At 42.6% G+C, this 19,663-nt stretch overlaps 1 protein-coding gene across 1 annotated transcript in view; it reads left to right on the forward strand.

Annotated features, from left to right (window-relative positions):
- LOC137536896 (uncharacterized) overlaps nt 1–19,663 on the forward strand; it is a 133,550-nt gene that overhangs the window by 7,778 nt on the left and 106,109 nt on the right. The window contains exons 2-5 of the mRNA XM_068259076.1: nt 7,190–7,309; nt 10,309–10,659; nt 10,787–10,934; nt 14,154–15,318. Coding sequence (XP_068115177.1) covers nt 7,226–7,309; nt 10,309–10,659; nt 10,787–10,934; nt 14,154–15,318 — 1,748 coding nt within the window. The 5' untranslated portion in view covers nt 7,190–7,225. The remainder of the gene's footprint in view (nt 1–7,189; nt 7,310–10,308; nt 10,660–10,786; nt 10,935–14,153; nt 15,319–19,663) is intronic.

Genomic DNA, 19,663 nt, shown 5'->3' on the forward strand with positions numbered 1-19,663 from the left:
CTTCTGTTTGTGTGGCACGTAATTTATTATCTTGGGTAGAAGCTGTTGAGGAGGATCTCATTAAAGGAGTTCCGCATGAGCATATTTTACTGTCTATCCCCTTGATTATGAAAGCAGTAGCTTTCTTGGCAGATGCGGCTGCAGAAGCTCTGAGGTATTCGGCCAGGGCAGCTGCTTTGGCTAATGCTACCAGGCGATCGATTTGGCTGAAAACCTGGGAAGGGGACATCACTTCAAAGCAGAGACTTTGTGCGATGCCCTTTGAAGGTGATTTGCTTTTTGGTAAAGATTTAGAAACTGTGTTAACTAGATCAGCAGAAAAAGGTAGAAGACTTCCTGACAAAAAGAAGAAAGTGGTTAATAAGAAATGTTTTCGTGCAAAAACAGGTTACTTCGCCAGAGGAAGAGGTAGAGGGGCTCAGTCTGGAGTTCGAGGCAGATGGGCTTTTTCCAGAGGAAGAGGTAGGGGTTAATCTGCATTCAATAAGCCAGGGAACCCCAAGACTTCCGAAGATAAATGACTATCAGATACAGGTAGGGGGCAGACTGCAGTATTTTTTTCAGAGCTGGTGTCTGATCACCGGCAACCGTTTCATTTTGAAAATCATAGAAGAGGGTTATCGTCTGGAGTTTCAAAGTTTGCCCCCAGTCAAAAAATGTATTACAAATCTTCCAAAGGTTCGCAGCAAAGCAGATTTTTTGTGGAGGGCTGTTGCAAAACTAGTTTCTCAGAAGGTAGTTTGCAGGGTTCCTCTAGAACAGATGAACGGGGGTTTTTATTCCCATGTGTTTCTAGTTCAGAAGCCGTCAGGGGATCAGAGATTAATTCTGAATCTCAAAGAGTTAAACCCGTTTATAAAGGAAAAGAAATTTCGTATGGAAAATATTTATTCAGTGAGGAATGTGCTGATGAAGGGTATGTTTTTGGCATCGATAGATCTCAAGGATGCTTACCTGCACTTGCCAATAAATCCGGTGCATCAAAAGTTTTTGAGGTTTGCCATTCAGAAGGGAAGTGTGGTTGCCCACTACCAGTTCAGGGCTCTTCCCTTTGGTCTGACATCAGCTCCAAGAATTTTCACGAAGGTAATTGCGGAAATGATCCAATTTCTGCACTTACAGAACGTAAATGTGATACCTTATCTGGACGACTTCCTGATCCTCAACTTAAACAGAGATCAGTTGAAAAAGGACTGTTTACTATGTCTACAGACTATGCAATCTCTAGGCTGGTTAATAAACACAGAAAAATCGAATCTGACCCCATCAAGAAGTATGAAGTTTCTAGGCTTCATGATAGACACGGACCGAGAAATTATTTCTCTAACTCAAGAGAAGAGCTCAAAGTTAATAATGTCGGTAGAAAGGGTCCAGGGGTCAGAAACTCTAACGATAAGGGAATTGATGTCGGTGCTGGGATTAATGACATCGGCAATACCAGCAGTAGAGTGGGCCCAGTCGCATTCAAGAATCTTACAGAGGAGCATTTTGAGGAACTGGGACAAGACACAGGATTCACTGGATCACAGGATATTGATAAGCAGAGAGGTGAAGATTTCACTAGATTGGTGGAGGAGTTCAGAGACTCTTTCCAAAGGAAGGAAATGGAGACAAAACGACCCAGTAAGGGTTACAACAGATGCCAGTGCCTGGGGTTGGGGTGCTCATTGTGCTCAACTACAGGCCCAGGGAAAATGGTCCACAGAGATCTCGAGGAGATCGTCAAATTTCAGAGAACTATTAGCAGTAAAGAATGCCTTGCTAAGTTTCCAGGACAGGATTTGTCAAAAAGAGGTGGTCATTTTTTCAGACAATATGGTGGTTATATCGTACCTCAACAAGCAGGGAGGAACGAGGTCGGAAATTTTGTTAAACCTGTCACTGGAGATCATGGAATGGTCAGAGAAGTATATAATTTCATTAACAGCAGTTCACATCAAAGGAGAATTGAATGTGTGGGCAGATACTCTGAGTCGTCAGTTAATACTGGAGAGCGAGTGGGAGTTAAATCCGCGTATTTTCAATATGCTGGTAAAGAAATGGGGTCAGCCAATGTTAGACCTATTTGCTACAGCTCAGAATGCAAAGACCAGAGACTTTTGCTCTATACAGACAGGAACCCAGTCGAACCGAATGGATGCCTTCTCAGTCCACTGGGGGGAGGGACTGATGTATGCGTTTCCTCCTTTCAGATTAATCCAGAGAGTTCTTTGCAAAGTGGTAAAGGACAAAGCCCAGATGATATTAGTGGTACCTTTTTGGCCAAAAAGATGTTGGTTCCCACAGTTAGTGAACTTGGCTATGGAAGACCCATTCAAGATACCAGTGTCTCGGGACATTGTGATACAGGGGAAAGCTGTTCATCCAGATCCTCACTGGCTTCAACTTTCAGCCTGGATCCTGAAAGGGTCCTGTTAAGAGAGAAAGGGTGTTCAGAAAAGGTGATTGACACTCTTTTGAAAAGTAGAAAGCCTATCACCAGGAGAATATACTTTCGTGTTTGGAAGACTTTTTTAGCATGGAGAAAGGCTACACGTAAAGGAGTTGGTGTACCTGATGTGTTGGATTTTTTACAAAGAGGCGTGGATCTTAAGTTGGCTCCAGGTACATTAAAGGTTCAGGTTGCGGCTTTATCAGTTTTCCTTGACAAGCAGCTTGCTAGGGATCCTCTTATCATGAGATTTTTGAGAGTAATCAAAATGGGAAGATGGGTGCCAGAGAAGATTATGCCAGCTTGGGATCTACCATTAGTTCTACAGGCATTAATTAAGGATCCTTTTGAGCCGTTGGAAAGAATATCAATACATTTATTAACTTTAAAGGTGGTTTTTCTGGTGGCAATTACATCTGCAAGGAGAGTTGGAGATCTTCAGGCACTATCAGTGAAGGATCCATTAATGACTATTTTAGATGATAGGATAATTCTTAGACCAGATCCAGCATATCTTCCTAAAGTGAATTCATCTTATCATCGTTCCCAGGAAATTGTCCTACCTTCATTTTGTGATAAGCCAAAAAATTCAAAGGAAAAGGAATTACACTGTCTTGATGTAAGAAGTGCGATTCTTAAGTACCTGACTACGGTGAAACAATTCAGAAGATCGAGTCATTTGTTTGTTTTGTTTGCAGGTCCAAATAAAGGGTTACAGGCTTCAAAATCAACTATTTCACGTTGGATTAGAGAAGCAATTGCTATGGCATATAAAAACAATGGCAAAGCACTACCTGAAAGATTGACGGCTCATTCCACAAGATCATTATCTACGTCCTGGGCTGAAAGAGCAGGCGCATCCTTGGAACAAATCTGTAGAGCAGCAACTTGGGTGTCTCCAAATACCTTCATTAACCCCCTTGGCGGTATGAAAAATACCGCCAGGGGGAAGCGCAACAGTTTTTTTTATTTTTTTTTTTTTTTTTATCATGTAGCGAGCCGAGGGCTCGCTACATGATAGCCGCTGCTCAGCGGCATCCCCCCAGCCCCGCCGATCGCCTCCGGCGATAGGCGATCAGGAAATCCCGTTCAAAGAACGGGATTTCCTGGAGGGCTTCCCCCGTCGCCATGGCGACGGGGCGGGATGACGTCACCGACGTCACTGACGTCGGGACGTCATTGGGAGTCCCGGGCCACCCCTCGGCGCTGCCTGGCACTGATTGGCCAGGCAGCGCTGGGGTCTGGAGGGGGGGGGGGGCCCGCGCCGCAGCAGATAGCGGCGATCGCAAAGGGGCCGGCGGCGATCAGAGTGCTGGCGCAGCTAGCAAAGTGCTAGCTGCGTCCAGCAAAAAAAAAATTATTAAAATCGGCCCAGCAGGGCCTGAGCGGCACCCTCCGGCGGCTTACCCCGTGTCACACACGGGGTTACCGCTAAGGAGGTTAAGCACTACAGAGTGGACGTTTTATCAAATCAGGATCAAACGTTCGGTAGGAAAGTGCTGCAGGCAGTGGTCCCACCCTAGAGGTAAGCAGTTTCTCGCTTGTCTCTCATTTTGAGGCCATCCTGAGGGACGTTGGAAAGAAAAACCTTGTTACTCTTACCGTTAACGGTATTTCTTCCAGTCCCTCAGGATGGCCTGGGTTTCCCGCCCTATAGGGAAAGCGTAAGTATGAAAGTGTACGTTACTAGTAGGCTTTATATGAATATGCATATTTTGGGCTTTAGTAAATTTTTTAGAATTGGTTATTTAGAGGGTGTTTCTCTATACATTAAACTGAAGATAGGGGGAAGAGGTGGAGCTATTTATTGTCATTTTTTAATTGGCTTGTGTTTCCTTAGGGGGAGGGGCACGGAATCTCTCATTTTGAGGCCATCCTGAGGGACTGGAAGAAATACCGTTAACGGTAAGAGTAACAAGGTTTTTCTCAGATAATAGTCATCATAAATAATTTATACATACAGTAATAGCTGTGCTTAGTCCACAAAAATGAAATAAACCAATCAAAATTAGTTACTTGTGCTGCTTCAATAAAGCAGTCCCCGTATTTTTAAAGTCAGATATACACATCTGATTGTGACTGTATATATGATGTGTACACAGGAATCTCTTATATATTCGAAATAACATCTATGCTGTAAGTATAAAGCCTGATGTGTAGCCGTGTCACTAATAGAGATGGTCAATGAGATGGAAATAATTCTGCGTTGATTCTGATTTATGCAAATTTATGCACTCTCTTTGCTCATAAAATCAAATAATTTGATTTGTTGTTAAAATTTGGTTTGGTGACTACGAATTAAATGGTACCTGAGACGGATGAAAAGAAAAGTTTTATACATACCTGGGGCTTCTTCCAGCAAGCTTCAGGCTAATCAGTCCCTCGCTGTTCACCTCCACCACCTGGATCTTCTGCTATGAGTCCTGGTAATTCAGCCAGTCAGCGCAGTCCGGCCGCATGCCGCTTCCACAGCCAGGAGCGTTCTGCACCTGCGCAAAAGTGCTGTGCAGGTGTAGTACGCTCCCGGTGGCGGAGTGTGTGCATGCGCACTACGCCAGACTGGCTCAAGTACCTGGACTCATAGCAGAAGATCCAGGTGGCGGAGGAGGACAGCGAGGGACTGATTAGCCTGAAGGGGGCTGGAGGAAGCCCCAGGTATGTATAAAACTTTAATGTCATCTGTCTCAGGTTTACTTTGTTACACAGTAGTACTATACTCTACATATGCACTCTCCACAGAGCTGCAGGGAATCCACAGAGAATGTTGTGCACATTGAACACTTAGGGCTTGATTTACTAAGCGGTGCTAACCTACTTAGCACGTCTAAAGTCTTTAGGCGTGCTAACCAGGGTGCTAAGTAGGTTAGCACCGGTTTTCTCAATCAGATCTCACATTTCAACTGAGTTTAGACGTGCTAAGAGCCAGTGCTAAAGTTAGCACGGTTTTGTAAATCGAGCCCTTAGATGTTGTCTGTCACCCATAAACCTGGTTCAGATTGTGCATGAAGAATGTGTAATAACTCCTTATTCCCCTGCAGAGTACCTGCACATCACTCTTACATGTACCCACAGTTACATTGCCTAGGGCCTGATAGATGTTCTTTGTTCCGGCCCGTACCTTTTTCAAGTACTCTTACCAAGGACTAGTTTTAGTCTATTACTAAAGGGAATAAATATGACAGTCTACATATCCTAATCACTTCAGTTGTCTTTTAAAATTCCTGAACGTTGGCAGTTAAGAGACAAATTTCATGTTACATACTTTCAATCAACAAGATTGTAATATGCAAATTAGAGGAGTCGGAGTCGGTGAAATCCGAAACTGAGGAGTCGGAGTCGGTGGATTTTTGTACCGACTCCACAGCCCTGCATATATAAGTAGATAAATACTTGCTCTACTTACATAACATATGTATTGCCCTGTCCACGTTTTTACTTTAGTGATTTTTCACAGTAAAAATTTTAACTGTGGCTATTTTGAAACCAATTCTGATGTAATTTCCTCCCTTACTCTCCTCTGCCTGATTTGCCCGTCCTTCACTATAGAAAGTGCATTGTCTCAGCATGACAAATATTGGCCACTCAGAGAGGAACAGAGTTGTGGGAGGGGAAAACAGGAGGAAAAGAGGCTTCAGCCAATCAGGCTGCATTATTTAAGTCTGAGGGGAAGTAGAGAAGCTAAAAAGGAAAACCCAGCATGCCCTGCAACTTCCTTTTTGTGTACTAAATTTTGTGTGTACCAAATAAGAGTCGGGTAAACTGGGGAATAATCATTTATTAACTAGAAAAGTAATAGTGATTTTAACTTTTGCATTGCCTGGTTAGCATCCCTATTACTTGTTTACCAGATATAAATAAAGAATTGATTTTTGGTTTTATGCCCGACAGTTACACTTTAAATCTTATAGTGGCCACTTTTTAAAGATTAAAATCTGTAAAAAAAAATGGAACAGTTCATCTAAGTGAAAAAGAATTACAGTTACAAAACATTTCAGGCATAATAAAAGATTGTAGTCTCTTTGGGAGTAAACAGAAATTTTTGTTAGAGGGTCGCAGCATAGAAAATAGTACAATAATAACAGTACTTACCGTAGTGGGCAGATCTCGATATCTATAACAGCAAGTTGCAGAGCAAGGTGAACAAACTGAGCCCACGGCAGTGATTGCTAGCAACACAGACGGTTCCAGCCACTCTGAGTAATTTTGTATAGTAAGGCATATATTTAAAACATGTAATATATTCCCATATTAAAGCGGAATATAACCCAGCATTTCAACTTTGCTCTAAAATATTATTTACAGCATATTATATGCAACCAGCATTTTTTTTTTACTAGACCAGCATTGGAAGGGTTACACACAGAGCTTTAAAGTTCCGTGGAGAGAAATGCTGCCGCAGCCAAAGTTTAGATAGGTACATTTAAGTAAACACAATGTAACAAGTGAGGCATGTGACACACTCTCTGGCTGTGCAGGAGCTCCTGCACAGCCAGAGAGTGTGTCACATTCCTTACTTGTTACATTGTGTTTACTTAAATGTATCTATCTAAACCTCAGCTGCGGCAGCATTTCTCTCCACGGAACTTTAAAGCTCTGTGTGTAACACTTCCAATGCTGGTCTAGTAAAACAAATGCTAGTTGCATATAATATGCTGTAAATAATATTTTAGAGCAAAGTTGAAATGCCGGGTTATATTCCGCTTTAAGGCAGTCCAGTGTTCTACAGCCAGTGTAACTCTGTTTACTATCCCTCTACAGAGAACAGCTTTGTGTACAGATCCCATAACCACATGAATGAGGATGGAGGAGGACCAAAGTCATGTGACTGAGACGATGCTAAACTTCACCCTGGAGATCATCTACCTGCTGACTGGAGAGGTGAGTAGGATTCTGGGAGGGTCACATTACATCAAGATTATCCTTAATAAAGGAACATTATCAAACCAAGTGTTCTAAAAATGACAATGTATAGTAGAAAGCAAGCCGGCACTATCCAAAGTCGATTTTGGATGGTGCCGACTTTCTTTCTACTATACAGGATCTTCTCAAAAAATTAGCATATTGTGATAAAGTTCATTATTTTCAGTAATGTACTGATAAACATTAGACTTTCATATATTTTAGATTCATTACACACAACTGAAGTAGTTCAAGCCTTTTATTCTTTTTCTTATTGATGATTTTGGCATACAGCTCATGAAAACCCAAATTTCCTATCTCAAAAAATTAGCATATTTCATCCGACCAATAAAAGAAAAGTGTTTAAAACAAAAAAAGTCAACCTTCAAATAATTATGTTCAGTTATGCACTCAACACTTGGTCAGGAATCCTTTTGCAGAAATGATTGCTTCAATGCAGCGTGGCATGCAGGCAATCAGCCTGTGGCACTGCTCAGGTGTTATGGAGGCCCAGGATGCTTCGATAGCGGCCTTAAGCTCATCCAGAGTGTTGGGTCTTGCGTCTCTCAACTTTCTCTTCACAATATCCCACAGATTCTCAATGGGGTTCAGGTCAGGAGAGTTGGCAGGCCAATTGAGCACAGTAATACCATGGTCAGTAAACCATTTACCAGTGTTTTTGGCACTGTGAGCAGGTGCCAGGTCGTGCTGAAAAATGAAATCTTCATCTCCATAAAGCTTTTCAGCAGATGTGTGGGATATTGTGAAGAGAAAGTTGAGAGACGCAAGACCCAACACTCTGGATGAGCTTAAGGCCGCTATCGAAGCATCCTGGGCCTCCATAACACCTGAGCAGTGCCACAGGCTGATTGCCTCCATGCCACGCGGCAGTGAAGCAGTCATTTCTGCAAAAGGATTCCCGACCAAGTATAGAGTGCATAACTGAACATAATTATTTGAAGGTTGACATTTTTTGTTTTAAAAACACTTTTCTTTTATTGGTCGGATGAAATATGCTAATTTTTTGAGATAGGAAATTTGGGTTTTCATGAGCTTTATGCAAAAATCATCAATAAGAAAAACAATAAAAAGCTTGAACTACTTCAGTTGTGTGTAATGTATCTAAAATATATGAAAGTCTAATATTTATCAGTACATTACACAAAATAATGAACTTTATCACAATATGCTAATTTTTTGAGAAGATCCTGTACATTGATTGAACCGGAGTGCTGCTGGATCCTAGCCTGGCACATCGCTTACCAGCAACAAGAGGTGTGCTTCACACTACTACTTTAAAAATGACAATGTACAAATAATGTCTAAGTAGCTGTGTAAACATTTTCCTTCTTTTCATGTTAAATATCAGAGGCAAAAGCTGTAATCCATTGTATATAGGATTTGGCTGTATTGGAACAAATCATTCTCACAAGTGGTGTTTGCTTCAATAAACAGCCAGTGTTGTTTTGCATATCGGACTACAGATTATTTTTCTCTGAAAGCAAAAAAAAAAAAAAAGTATGTAAAACACTTCACTTCAGTCAGAGACACAGGACTTTCTCTCTTACACACACACAGGGTTAACAGATGCACTGCGAGGGAATTCCCCCTCCCTTCATGATTCACTCTGCCATAAGATTTGAGCAGACTTGCTGTCAGATAAGAGTGAAATGAATTTGATACAGTAAACCTGGTATATGCATGGGAAATGTATACATCATTATTTACCAGCACGTCAGGAATCCCAGGTTAAAAACATGTTAATCGATAGTGTTCCTTTAATATAAAACACAGGCTTGACTGGAGAGGTGGAGAGGATTCTGGGAGTGTCATATGACATCAAGCTTATCTCAACTAATAAAACACAGACCTGACTGGAAAGGCAAGGAAGTTTCTGGGAATGCCAGATACACCTTTCTTTAAAATTAAAACTCAGGGTTCACAGGGTCTGTTGTGCAGTGTGCCAGGTTATGGCCTTTGGACTTGCCTGACTAGCATGTTGCACAGAAACAAAATGAAGTGTCATGTTATGGCAGAGAGTCAAAGTAACATAGTCATGAGCAAAGTAAGGCTTTTGGGCCTTACCAGACCCATTAATCTTTTCAATCCAGCCTGCTGTGCCTCCCTCCTCGCCTCTCCCTTTTCTCTTTCCTTCTGTATGCAGAATTGCTAGCAGAGCATAAATGAGGTTACTCACCGCCTCTCAGCTTCCACCGCCGGTCTCCCTTCAGCCAGAATCCCATCTCCATGACTATAGTGTCTTACCATGTGACCCGCCACCAATCCGTGCCAGTGGGTCACATGAAGAACTACATGCTGTGGCCATGGAGGGGATGCTGTATGTGCGGCTGAAGGGAGATTGGAGCTGGAAGGTAAAAGCCAGTGAGTAACCTGTCATTTACACTCCGCTCCCAACTCTGTATTGGGGGAGGGGACACACCTGGCTACCCACATTGGGGGAGGGGTCTACTTAATGCTGAGTACACACCTGGCTACCTATAGTGGGGGGGCTCACACACCTGGCTACCTGAACTGCAGGCCAAGCTAAGACAAAGTGGCTTATTTGGCTTTCATTTCGTGTGTGTGTGGGGGGCAATTTGCCCACCTCTGGTTTAGATTCTCAGGAAAAGGACTCTTTAACTAGGCACAGGAATGGTGATCGAAACACCTTTTTAAATGTCCTCTCTGTCAGCTATTTTACAAGCAAGGAGAGAGCTCCCTGTATGCAGTTCCTGTTTCCACCAGCAGATGGCAGAGGCATGCACCTATCTTAGATGTGCAGTGCGTCCATACACAGACCACAAAGTAGAGTAGCGGAGATATCCGCACAGACTTGTAGAATAAGGACAGCGACAGCAGGAGCGTCACCTGAGTGAGGCATGGGGTGACCAGGCGACCACAGTTGACGCAAGAGATGAGGAGGATCCGGAAATGTAAATGTTGATTATTGTTTTTCCTGTGTGCTATTTATTATACAGGATTATGAAGTTACAAAGAAGACATCTGGTGAGCTTCTGACCACCAACAGCCATCTCCATGGCTCATCTCCCAACACAAGGCCTCCACCCCACTCCCTGACACCTGAGAAAAACAACAAGAAACAGATTCTAAAAGTCATCAACAAGATGATTGAGCTGCTGACAGGAGAGGTGAGCAGTACTGGGAATTCTGGGATGCAGGAGTGTCAGGATTTAGGACACAAGGCCCTCTACAAGGAGGTCATGATGGAAAATGAGCCGCCCCTAACCTCACGTGGTCAGAGGAGAAGAAGTCATCTTCATTTCCGGGATTGTAAACAGGAAGATAATATCATCCTTCACCATTATCAGGTAGGTGGTAATTGGGGTGTTACATTTCTAATGACACTTCATGGTGTACGAGAATATTTCTCTATGTAGTCTCTATTAGCACTCTCATTGTAAAGATGTTGTTTTTTGTATCACTTTGCGGCTTTAGAATGAAGACTTTTATGATTCGAAAGTGGAAGTTAAAGAGAAAAAAGATATGTTTGTCATGGATGATAAGCAGTGTGATGTGGAGGGGCTCATAGTGAGGACTATTAAACTGGAGGAACTGGAGGAATGTCATCTAGATGACAGCACAGGTGAGTAAGTAAGTAAGTAAGTAAGTAAGTAAAAATGTGGCACTTCCTTCTTTTTTTTTTTTTTTTTTTTTTTTTTTATAAGTTCATTAACCACTTGAGGATGAGGACCACAGTAGTAAACCCCCCTAAAGACCAGGCACATTTTAGCTAAAATGGCCACTGCAGCTTTAAGGCCAAGCTGCAGGGCCGAACAACACAGCACAGGAGTGATTTCCCCTCCCCCCCCCCCCCCCCCCCCCCACCAACAGAGCTCTCTGTTGGTAGGGTCTGATCGCCCTCCAGTTGTTTATTTTTTTTAATAAATATTTATGTTGTCACTTTATATTAAAAAAAAAAATAAGTTTTTTTCTGCCTCCCCCAGCCAGCCTCCCTCCCTCCCCCAGCCAGCCTATCACTGCCGATCGCTCTCTTGTCCGCAGGGGGAAGTGTCATATTGATTTTGTGTAGTCTTGCAGGAGTCAAATATGTTTGGTGGAGGAAGTATAATTGGGTTAGCCTTCCCTGTAGGTTAGGAGATGCTCTTTTGGCACTGGCTATTGCTTCATCCCAATCACCGTCATCTAAATCATAAATAATGGGCAACCTATTCGACTTAGATTGTCGAATGTTATCTTGGGCAGTGATCTGCAAACTTGGCTCTCCAGCTCTTAAGGAACTACAAGTCCTATAATGCATTGCAGGAGTCTGACAGCCGCAGTCGTGATTCATAAAGGCAAATGCATTGTGGGACTTGTAGTTCCTTAACAGCTGGAGGGCCAAGTTTGCAGATCACTGATCTAGGGCGACATGCTCGATCAGTTCTTTATAGATATCCCCAATGAAATGCTTGGCAGGGCCGTTTTTAACGAGGTCTAGTACCAGAGAGATAATGTAGCACACCTTTGCTATATTGCTACAAGACTGTATGTTGTTTGATGGATATTGTTACCTGATGTTGAGAAAACTGGGTCCTCTCAGCTCTCCAATCGGTCCTGCTGCAGGAGCTTATCATGTGACTTTGCATGACACCCCAGGATGGAGGTGGACATGAGAGTTGATATAGAGAAGAGGACCTGGCCATCTCAGGATCAGGTAACTGTACCCATCCAGACTTGAAGGACGGCCCCGGAGATTCCAGTGACCAAAAAAACACAGGAGCCAATAGTGCACTATGTCTATAAATAAAGGATTTTCAGGTAAGGAAGATTACTCACACTTTTCAGGTGTGTAATTCAAACACTACTGAAGCTAAAGAGATCTGCAGGACAGCCAGGCAACTGTTATTGTTTAAAAGGAAGTAAATATGTCAGCCTCCACATCACTCATACTTCAAGTGTCCTTTTAAAGAGAACCTGTACTGAGTAAAATTATTTAAAATAAACGCATGAGGTAACTTCAAATGAACATTACATAGTTACCTTGCCATCAGTTCCTCTCAGAGGCTCACCATTTTCCTCTTACAGCGATCCCTTCCAGTTCTGACAACATTTTGTCAGAACTGAAATATATCAGTTGCTGTCAGTTATATATCAGTTGCTGTCAGTTACAGCTGAGAGGAGAACTGATGTGTCCATGTTTCCCTATGGCTCAAGTGGGCGATATTACAGTATAACTGTGTGCTGACCAGGAAGCTTTTATGGGGTATTGGCCATTTTCAAAATGGAGGACGGAAAATTCCATTGATCAAAGTGGACAAACAGGACACAGGAGAGGAGAAAGAGATTGATGAGTAGACTATGCAGCAGGTAAGTATGACTTGTGTATGGTTATTTTGACTTGTAGTTTTCAGTACAGGTTTTCTTTAAGGACACCTGAGGTGACATGATGAGATGGGCATGTGTATGTACAGTGCCAAGCACACTAATATCGATTCTGTGTTGCTTTTTTTCTTTCTCTGTCTGAAAGGGTTAAATATCAGGTATGTAAGTGACAGTCAGACTGGGTCAGACTACAGTGTAACCCTCACCGATTAGGAATTACAACCATAAAACATTTTCTGGGCAGAAAATGGCTTCTGAGAGCAGGAAAGAGATAGTCAATAATTCATCCATTTTAGCTCTAGGATACTTGAATGAATGTGTCTTTGAGCAGAAACAATGCAACTGTAGAAACTTAAAAAGTAGATTTAACTATAAAATAAAACTGGGATATCTAAAAAAAAGTCCTTTCTATGAGGAGGAGGATAGATGCAATAGTTTATTTCATCAGTTTTTTTTTTTTTTTTTTTTTTTTTTTTTTTACTTCGGATGTCCTTTAAAGACCTTGAACTTCTATTCCTAGCATACAAGGCTGACCATATAAAATAAATAATTGCAGCCTATTGCAACTACAACCAAAATGTACATAGGCTCATAATGGCAAAGCAAATAACTGTATTTTAACTGCATTTTAATCGAGTCCTGGAAAAAGATAGACACCACAGTGACAATATTTAAAGAGAAACTCCAAGCAAGAATTGAACTTTATCCCAATCAGTAGCTGATACACCCTTTTACATGAGAAATGTATTCCTTTTCACAAACAGACCGTTAGGGGACGCTGTATGACTGATATTGTGTTGAAACCCCTTCCACAAAGAAATTCTGAGTACGTACTCTTGGCAGTTTTCTGTCTGTGAACCCTGTTGCATTGTGGGAAATAGCTGTTTACAGCTGTTTCCAACTGCCAAAACAGCAAGCAACAGCTACATCACTTGCCAGCAGTAAAAATGTCACCATGTGATAAATTGTCAGACTATAAATCAGGGATTTAAAATATTTTACAATGGGCAAACACTGACAATCATTTATACATAATTATTGTAAGAATGAAGCACTTTTTTTATTACATTATTTTCACTGGACTTCCTCTTTAAAGGGAACCCGAGTGATATGAGGGATATGGAGGCTGACATGGTTATTTCCTTTTAAACAATACCAGTTGCCTGGCTATCCTGCTGACCCTCTGCCTCTAATACTTTAAGCCATAGACCGTGAACAAGCATATGCAGATCAGATGTTTATGACAAATCTGAGAATATTAGCTGCATGCTTGTTGCAGGTGTGTGATTTAGACCCTACTGACCGAAAAGAACTGCAGGACTGCCAGGCAACTGGTATTGTTTAAAAGGAAATAACTATAGCAGCTTCAATAGGTTTCATACCTCGGGTTCCTTTTAATATATCTATAAATGAAGAATGTAGCTCCTGGCTGAGAAAGTGAAATAAGCATATTCTATAACTATTATTATTTCCCCAATAGATGGACAGGATGTGGGGAGGACCTCAGAGGAACGACTTATCTCACCTCCAGATTATACTGCAGAAGATAATGGCGTCTCACAATATTCTCCAGGAGGAAACCCCATTACTGGAAATACACATCACAGACTTTACCACGAGGAGAGATCACCAGATCCCTCTAATCCTGAGGATTCTTCTTACACATCACATCCTGGTATCCAGTCAAGATCTCACAGTGCCGACAATTTTGGGGAATCATTTGTTAAAGTACGTATTGTGGGAGGGACACATGAGAAGACATTTGGTTCAATCGATTTTGATGAATTTACACATGAATCACTTGCTTTACATCAGAGAACTCCCACAAGTGAGCATCCTTTTGCCTGTTCAGAGTGTGGGAAATGCTTTAGTCAGAAATTGGCTCTTCTCACTCACCTGGAAGTTCACTCAAGTGAGCGCCCGTTTCCATGTTTAAATTGTGGCAAATGTTTTCGGCAGAAAACTGTTCTTCGTAAACATCAGAAGACTCACACTAGCGATCGGCCTTTTCCATGTTTAGAGTGTGGGAAATGTTTCCGCGACAAAACAGTCCTTCGTATTCACCAGAGGACTCACACAGACGAGCGTCTTTTTTCATGTGCAGAGTGCGGCAAATGCTTCAGAGAGAAAACAGTCCTCCGCAGACACCAGAGGATTCACACTGGCGAGCGGCCATTTTCATGTTCAGATTGCGGGAAGTGTTTTACTCAGAAAGGTCACCTTATTTATCACAAGAGAATTCACACGGGCGAGAATCCATTTTCATGTTCAGAGTGTGGGAAATGCTTCAGAGACAAAGCAGTTCTGCGTAGACACCTGCGAATTCACACAGGCGAGCGGCCTTTTTCATGTTCAGATTGCGGGAAGTGTTTTACTCAGAAAGGGCACCTGACTCTCCACAAGACAATTCACACAAATGAACGTCCTTTTGCATGCTCAGAGTGTGGGAAATGTTTCTCTCGTAAGGGAGACCTTCGTAAACACCAAAGAACTCACACAGGTCAGCATTGTTTTTCAGGTTTATGTGGTGGGGAAGAGGTTCCATGCAGTTCTGACTCATACGTTTACAGTTCTGGACAGGAACCAGGCACAGAGTGTTACCAGGACAGAAAGCCCGCTTCCTGGCCGGTAAGCCCAGTGCAACTGTAGAGTTAGAAATGACTTACACAATGAATGTCTGGGGGGGAAATGTTATTTGCAGACAGCAACGCGTTTCCTGGAAGGCTACCTTATTCATCAAGTCAGTGGTGTAGCAATACGGGATTATTATTGATTTATAAAACGCCAACATATTCTGTGGCACTGTACAAAGTGAGAAACGAACATGGGGTACATAATAATACAGACAATGGTATACACCAATATACAAGAGACAAAATACAAAAATGATACAGAATACAAAATACAGAATTGGTAATGACAGTGATAACAGTAACACAATGAATAAAATGTATAGTGATTTCCAAGTCACAAAAGGGGGAGAGAGCCATTGCAAGCTTACAATCTAAAGGAATGGGGGAGGGGGGGGGGGGACAAGAGCAGGGGTAGTATACAACAAACATATAGAAGCAGTGTGCAGAATTTCCAATGGGGATCCTGTAACAGAAGGCCCCTCCTTTAACAGCTGTGTGTGCTGTGTTGGTAGTGATCACTTCCACATTTGCTCTGTATTGTAATTAACAAACCGTACCCCGCCCCTGCTTACAGCTCTCTGACACCGTGGCTGTCCCCTTCCCTCTTACACCTCTGTCTCTTCCCCCGCTTACGCCTATCTGGCACTGTGACTGTCACCCCCACTTACCATCTTACAACTCTCTGAAACGGCATCTGACCCTTCCCCTGCTTACCCTTTATGATACTGGAGCTGTCACCTCCCCTACTTACACCTCTCTGACATTGTGGCTGTCCCCTCCTTATACCTCATTGACACTGCAGCTGTCCCCTCCCCTCCCCTCCTTATACCTCACTGATAGTGCAGCTATCTCCTCCCCTGCTTACACACATCTGACACTGATGTACGTATTAGTACGCCACTTGTGAGCTGGGCGCAGGGTGAGCCGAATGATAGCTCACAATGTTGCCACTTAAATCCCTGGCTATATTAAATACTATTACCCCTCTGAGTCACATCAGATGTAATTTGGGGTCACCGGAATCCTGAATTACTTTTACATGCCCCGTGCACTATATCTCCTAATTTCGGCGCTCTGCACTGAGCGCCGTGCGCTGAAACAACCTGCTTCACTGACACTGCGGCTTTCCCCTCCCTTTCTTACATGCAGGTTCCAATTTTGCATTCCACTGACTGCAATGGATCCGTTGCTGTCTTGCAAGTGTGAACGGATCCTATAAAAACTATAGGGTGGTAAAATGTGATGAAATGGACCAATAAAGTTATTTTTCTGTTTCAGTGAGGGCGAGCTTCATACCTCTCTAACACTGCACTTGTCTACTTCCCTGCTTACACCCCTCTGACACTGCCACTGTCCACACCCCTGCTTACACCCCTCTGACACTGCTTCTTTCCCCTCCAATGCTTACACTCCTAAGATACTGCCACTGTCTACTCCTCCTGCTTACACCACTCTGACACTGCTGCTGTCTACTTCCATGCTTACACCCCTCTGACACTGCCACTGTCCACACCCCTGCTTACACCCCTCTGACACTGCTTCTATCCCCTCCAATGCTTACACTCCTAAGATACTGCCACTGTCTACTCCTCCTGCTTACACCACTCTGACACTGCTGCTGTCTACTTCCCTGCTTACACCCTTCTGACACTGCTGCTATTCACTTCAATGCTTACACCCCTAAGATACTGCCACTGTCCACTCCTGCTTACATCATTCTGACACTGCTGCTATCCCCTCCAATACTTATACCTCTATGATACTGCCACTGTCCCCTCCTCCTGTTTACACCCCTTTGACACTGCAGCTGTCTACTTCCCTGCTTACACCCCTCTGACACTGCTGCTATCCCCTCCTCCTGCTCACACCCCTCTGACACTGCAGCTGTCTACTTCCCTGCTTACACCCCTCTGACACTGCTGCTATCCCCTCCTCCTGCTTACACCCCTCTGACAATTCTGCTATCCCCTCCAATGCTTATACCTCTACAACATTGCCACTGTCCCCTCCTCCTCCTTACACCCCTCTGACACTTCTGCTATCCCCTCCAATGCTTATACCTCTACAACATTGCCACTGTCTCCTACTCCTGCTTACACCCCTCTGACACTGCAGCTGTCTACTTCCCTGCTTACACCCCTATGACACTGCTGCTATCCCCTCCAATGCTTATACCTCTACGGCACTGCCACTGCCCTCTCCTCCTGTTTACACCTCTCTGACACTGCAGCTATTCCCTCCCCCTCCCCCACCCTTCTTATGAGTACATATGAAACAGGCAGCTATTGCCAATGCCCAAATTACACATATTATTTGTTACAGGAGGGGCTATTGCTGTTATATGCCAATATATGCACACTTAGGCCTCATACATCCGCTGGATAATCCTTAGCCTTAAATTAAAAACATTCCTCCTCCGCATAGTGAAGTGATCAGTAATTTTTTTTCTTCTAATTCATGTATTTCATTTATTTCAAGATTTGGCTTTACAGCTTTAATCATAGTTTTTGACTTTATAATCAATTTACTATTGGAATAATATGCAAGACGTTATTTTGTAGTTTATACTATTACTAGTCAGTTAGGCCCATTTAAAAAAAACGGGCGCTAGATTGACACACTTCATGCGCAGCCGCCCATTCAAAGCATTGCCATAGTAACAGTCGCAATACTCTAGTACCACAGGTTGCACTTATATTGTACTTGCGGTACTTGGTGCCGGTAGTAAGGGTAATATTGAAATGTGCAGTCTGTTCACAGCAATATTACTGCTATTTTTTTTTGCATCAATCCCTTACATACTAACTCCTGATTGTAAAGAAGGAAGTATGTGAGAGCTGGAGTGTGACATGGAGTGCAGCGGCCAGAGGTGATGACAAGAGTGAGATCACACCTCCTGCCACAATGTGCATGTTTAAAGATGTCTGCAGATGATAATGAACCTGATGCTAGGTACACATGATGAGATTTTTCAGCTGATTTACTGTCCGATCGATTTTCTGAACCTTATCATCAATTTCCATTCACTTATATGAGAAATCGATCAGAAAAATGATTGGACATGATGGAAATTATCTATAGAACCATGTATCTTATTGTGTGTACCTAGCATAAGGAAGCATATAGCCCCCATGAAATGCATCATTCTTGTCTTGAAATAAAGTCTTCTCTACATGTGTTCAGATACTCCCTGTGTAAGTAATAGTGATGGTTATGTCTAGGAGAACTCATGGGGAAGCATGTGATATTTGTTTGATCAGCTGATAGATTCGCAAAGCTTTGATTTGCTGTGATCACATCCTGCTTTAGCACATGATCATGACTAGCAAAGATATCTATAACCTGACCAAACCGATCACATGCTTCTCCATGAGTCCTCCTAAATATGACCTTCACTAGTTAGTCATTTTATAGTTCGAGTGGCTGATACCATTTCCTTAAATGTATACATTTCAATTATTATATCTCCATCTATCTGTTTTTCAAATATCAGTGGTGTGCATGGCTACTCCTGAAGTGGTATAGAGACTCGTCCAGTACCCACTTTTTTTTGGAGAGAATGACCACGGCCCTATTTACTCGCTCTTCAAATAGCCATTATTTCCAGATGACCTGAATGTACACTAGCTTTTTTTCTTATTTTTGATTTAAAGTGTGCCAGAGACGACAGATACTTACCTTTTTACACATACCTGGGGCTTCCTCCAGCCCCATGGGCACAGAACGCTCCCACACTGCCGTCCTACGCTGCTTGCACCTCCGGTACCGGGTCCCGTAACTTCCTCCAGCCGCAGCCAGTCGGATGCAAGTGAAGTGTGCTATTTACGTATCTCTCCAGCAGCCACTCTAGAGATATATAAAGAGCGCACTTCCTCTTGTCTGGTTTCCTTTAATACAATATTTAGCTCCCCCCTCCCTATTTTGTTTCTATTTAAGTTAAAGTGAACCTGAAGTGAATATAAAATGAAAAGATAATGAATTGGATGTGAAGTATGGATGATAAATAGAACATTAGTAGTATAGAATAAAGTCTCATCTTTTTATTTTCAGTTTTTTAGCATTATTTTTAAGCTTGCATCGGACTGTCACAGGTACTGTTTAGAATCCAATCCACACTCTGCCTTTTAAGCTGAAAAGAAATAGAAGGAATGACCCATTGAAAGTTTCTGCAATAAAACCTTATTTCCCTTTTCCAGATGTCGGGCTTTTAGCTTTTATTCACTTTTCAGGAAACCGGGCTGCATTTGACAAACTGTTAAAAAGCTCTTTTGCATAGATAGTAACTCAAGTTTATTTACTTTTGTTGTACTGGAAAACAGAAAGGAACTTCAGATAATTTCTTAGTAAGGCTAGTACT

This window comes from Hyperolius riggenbachi, chromosome 10 (genome assembly GCF_040937935.1).
Source record: "Hyperolius riggenbachi isolate aHypRig1 chromosome 10, aHypRig1.pri, whole genome shotgun sequence".
Classification (NCBI taxonomy): Eukaryota; Metazoa; Chordata; class Amphibia; order Anura; family Hyperoliidae; genus Hyperolius; species Hyperolius riggenbachi.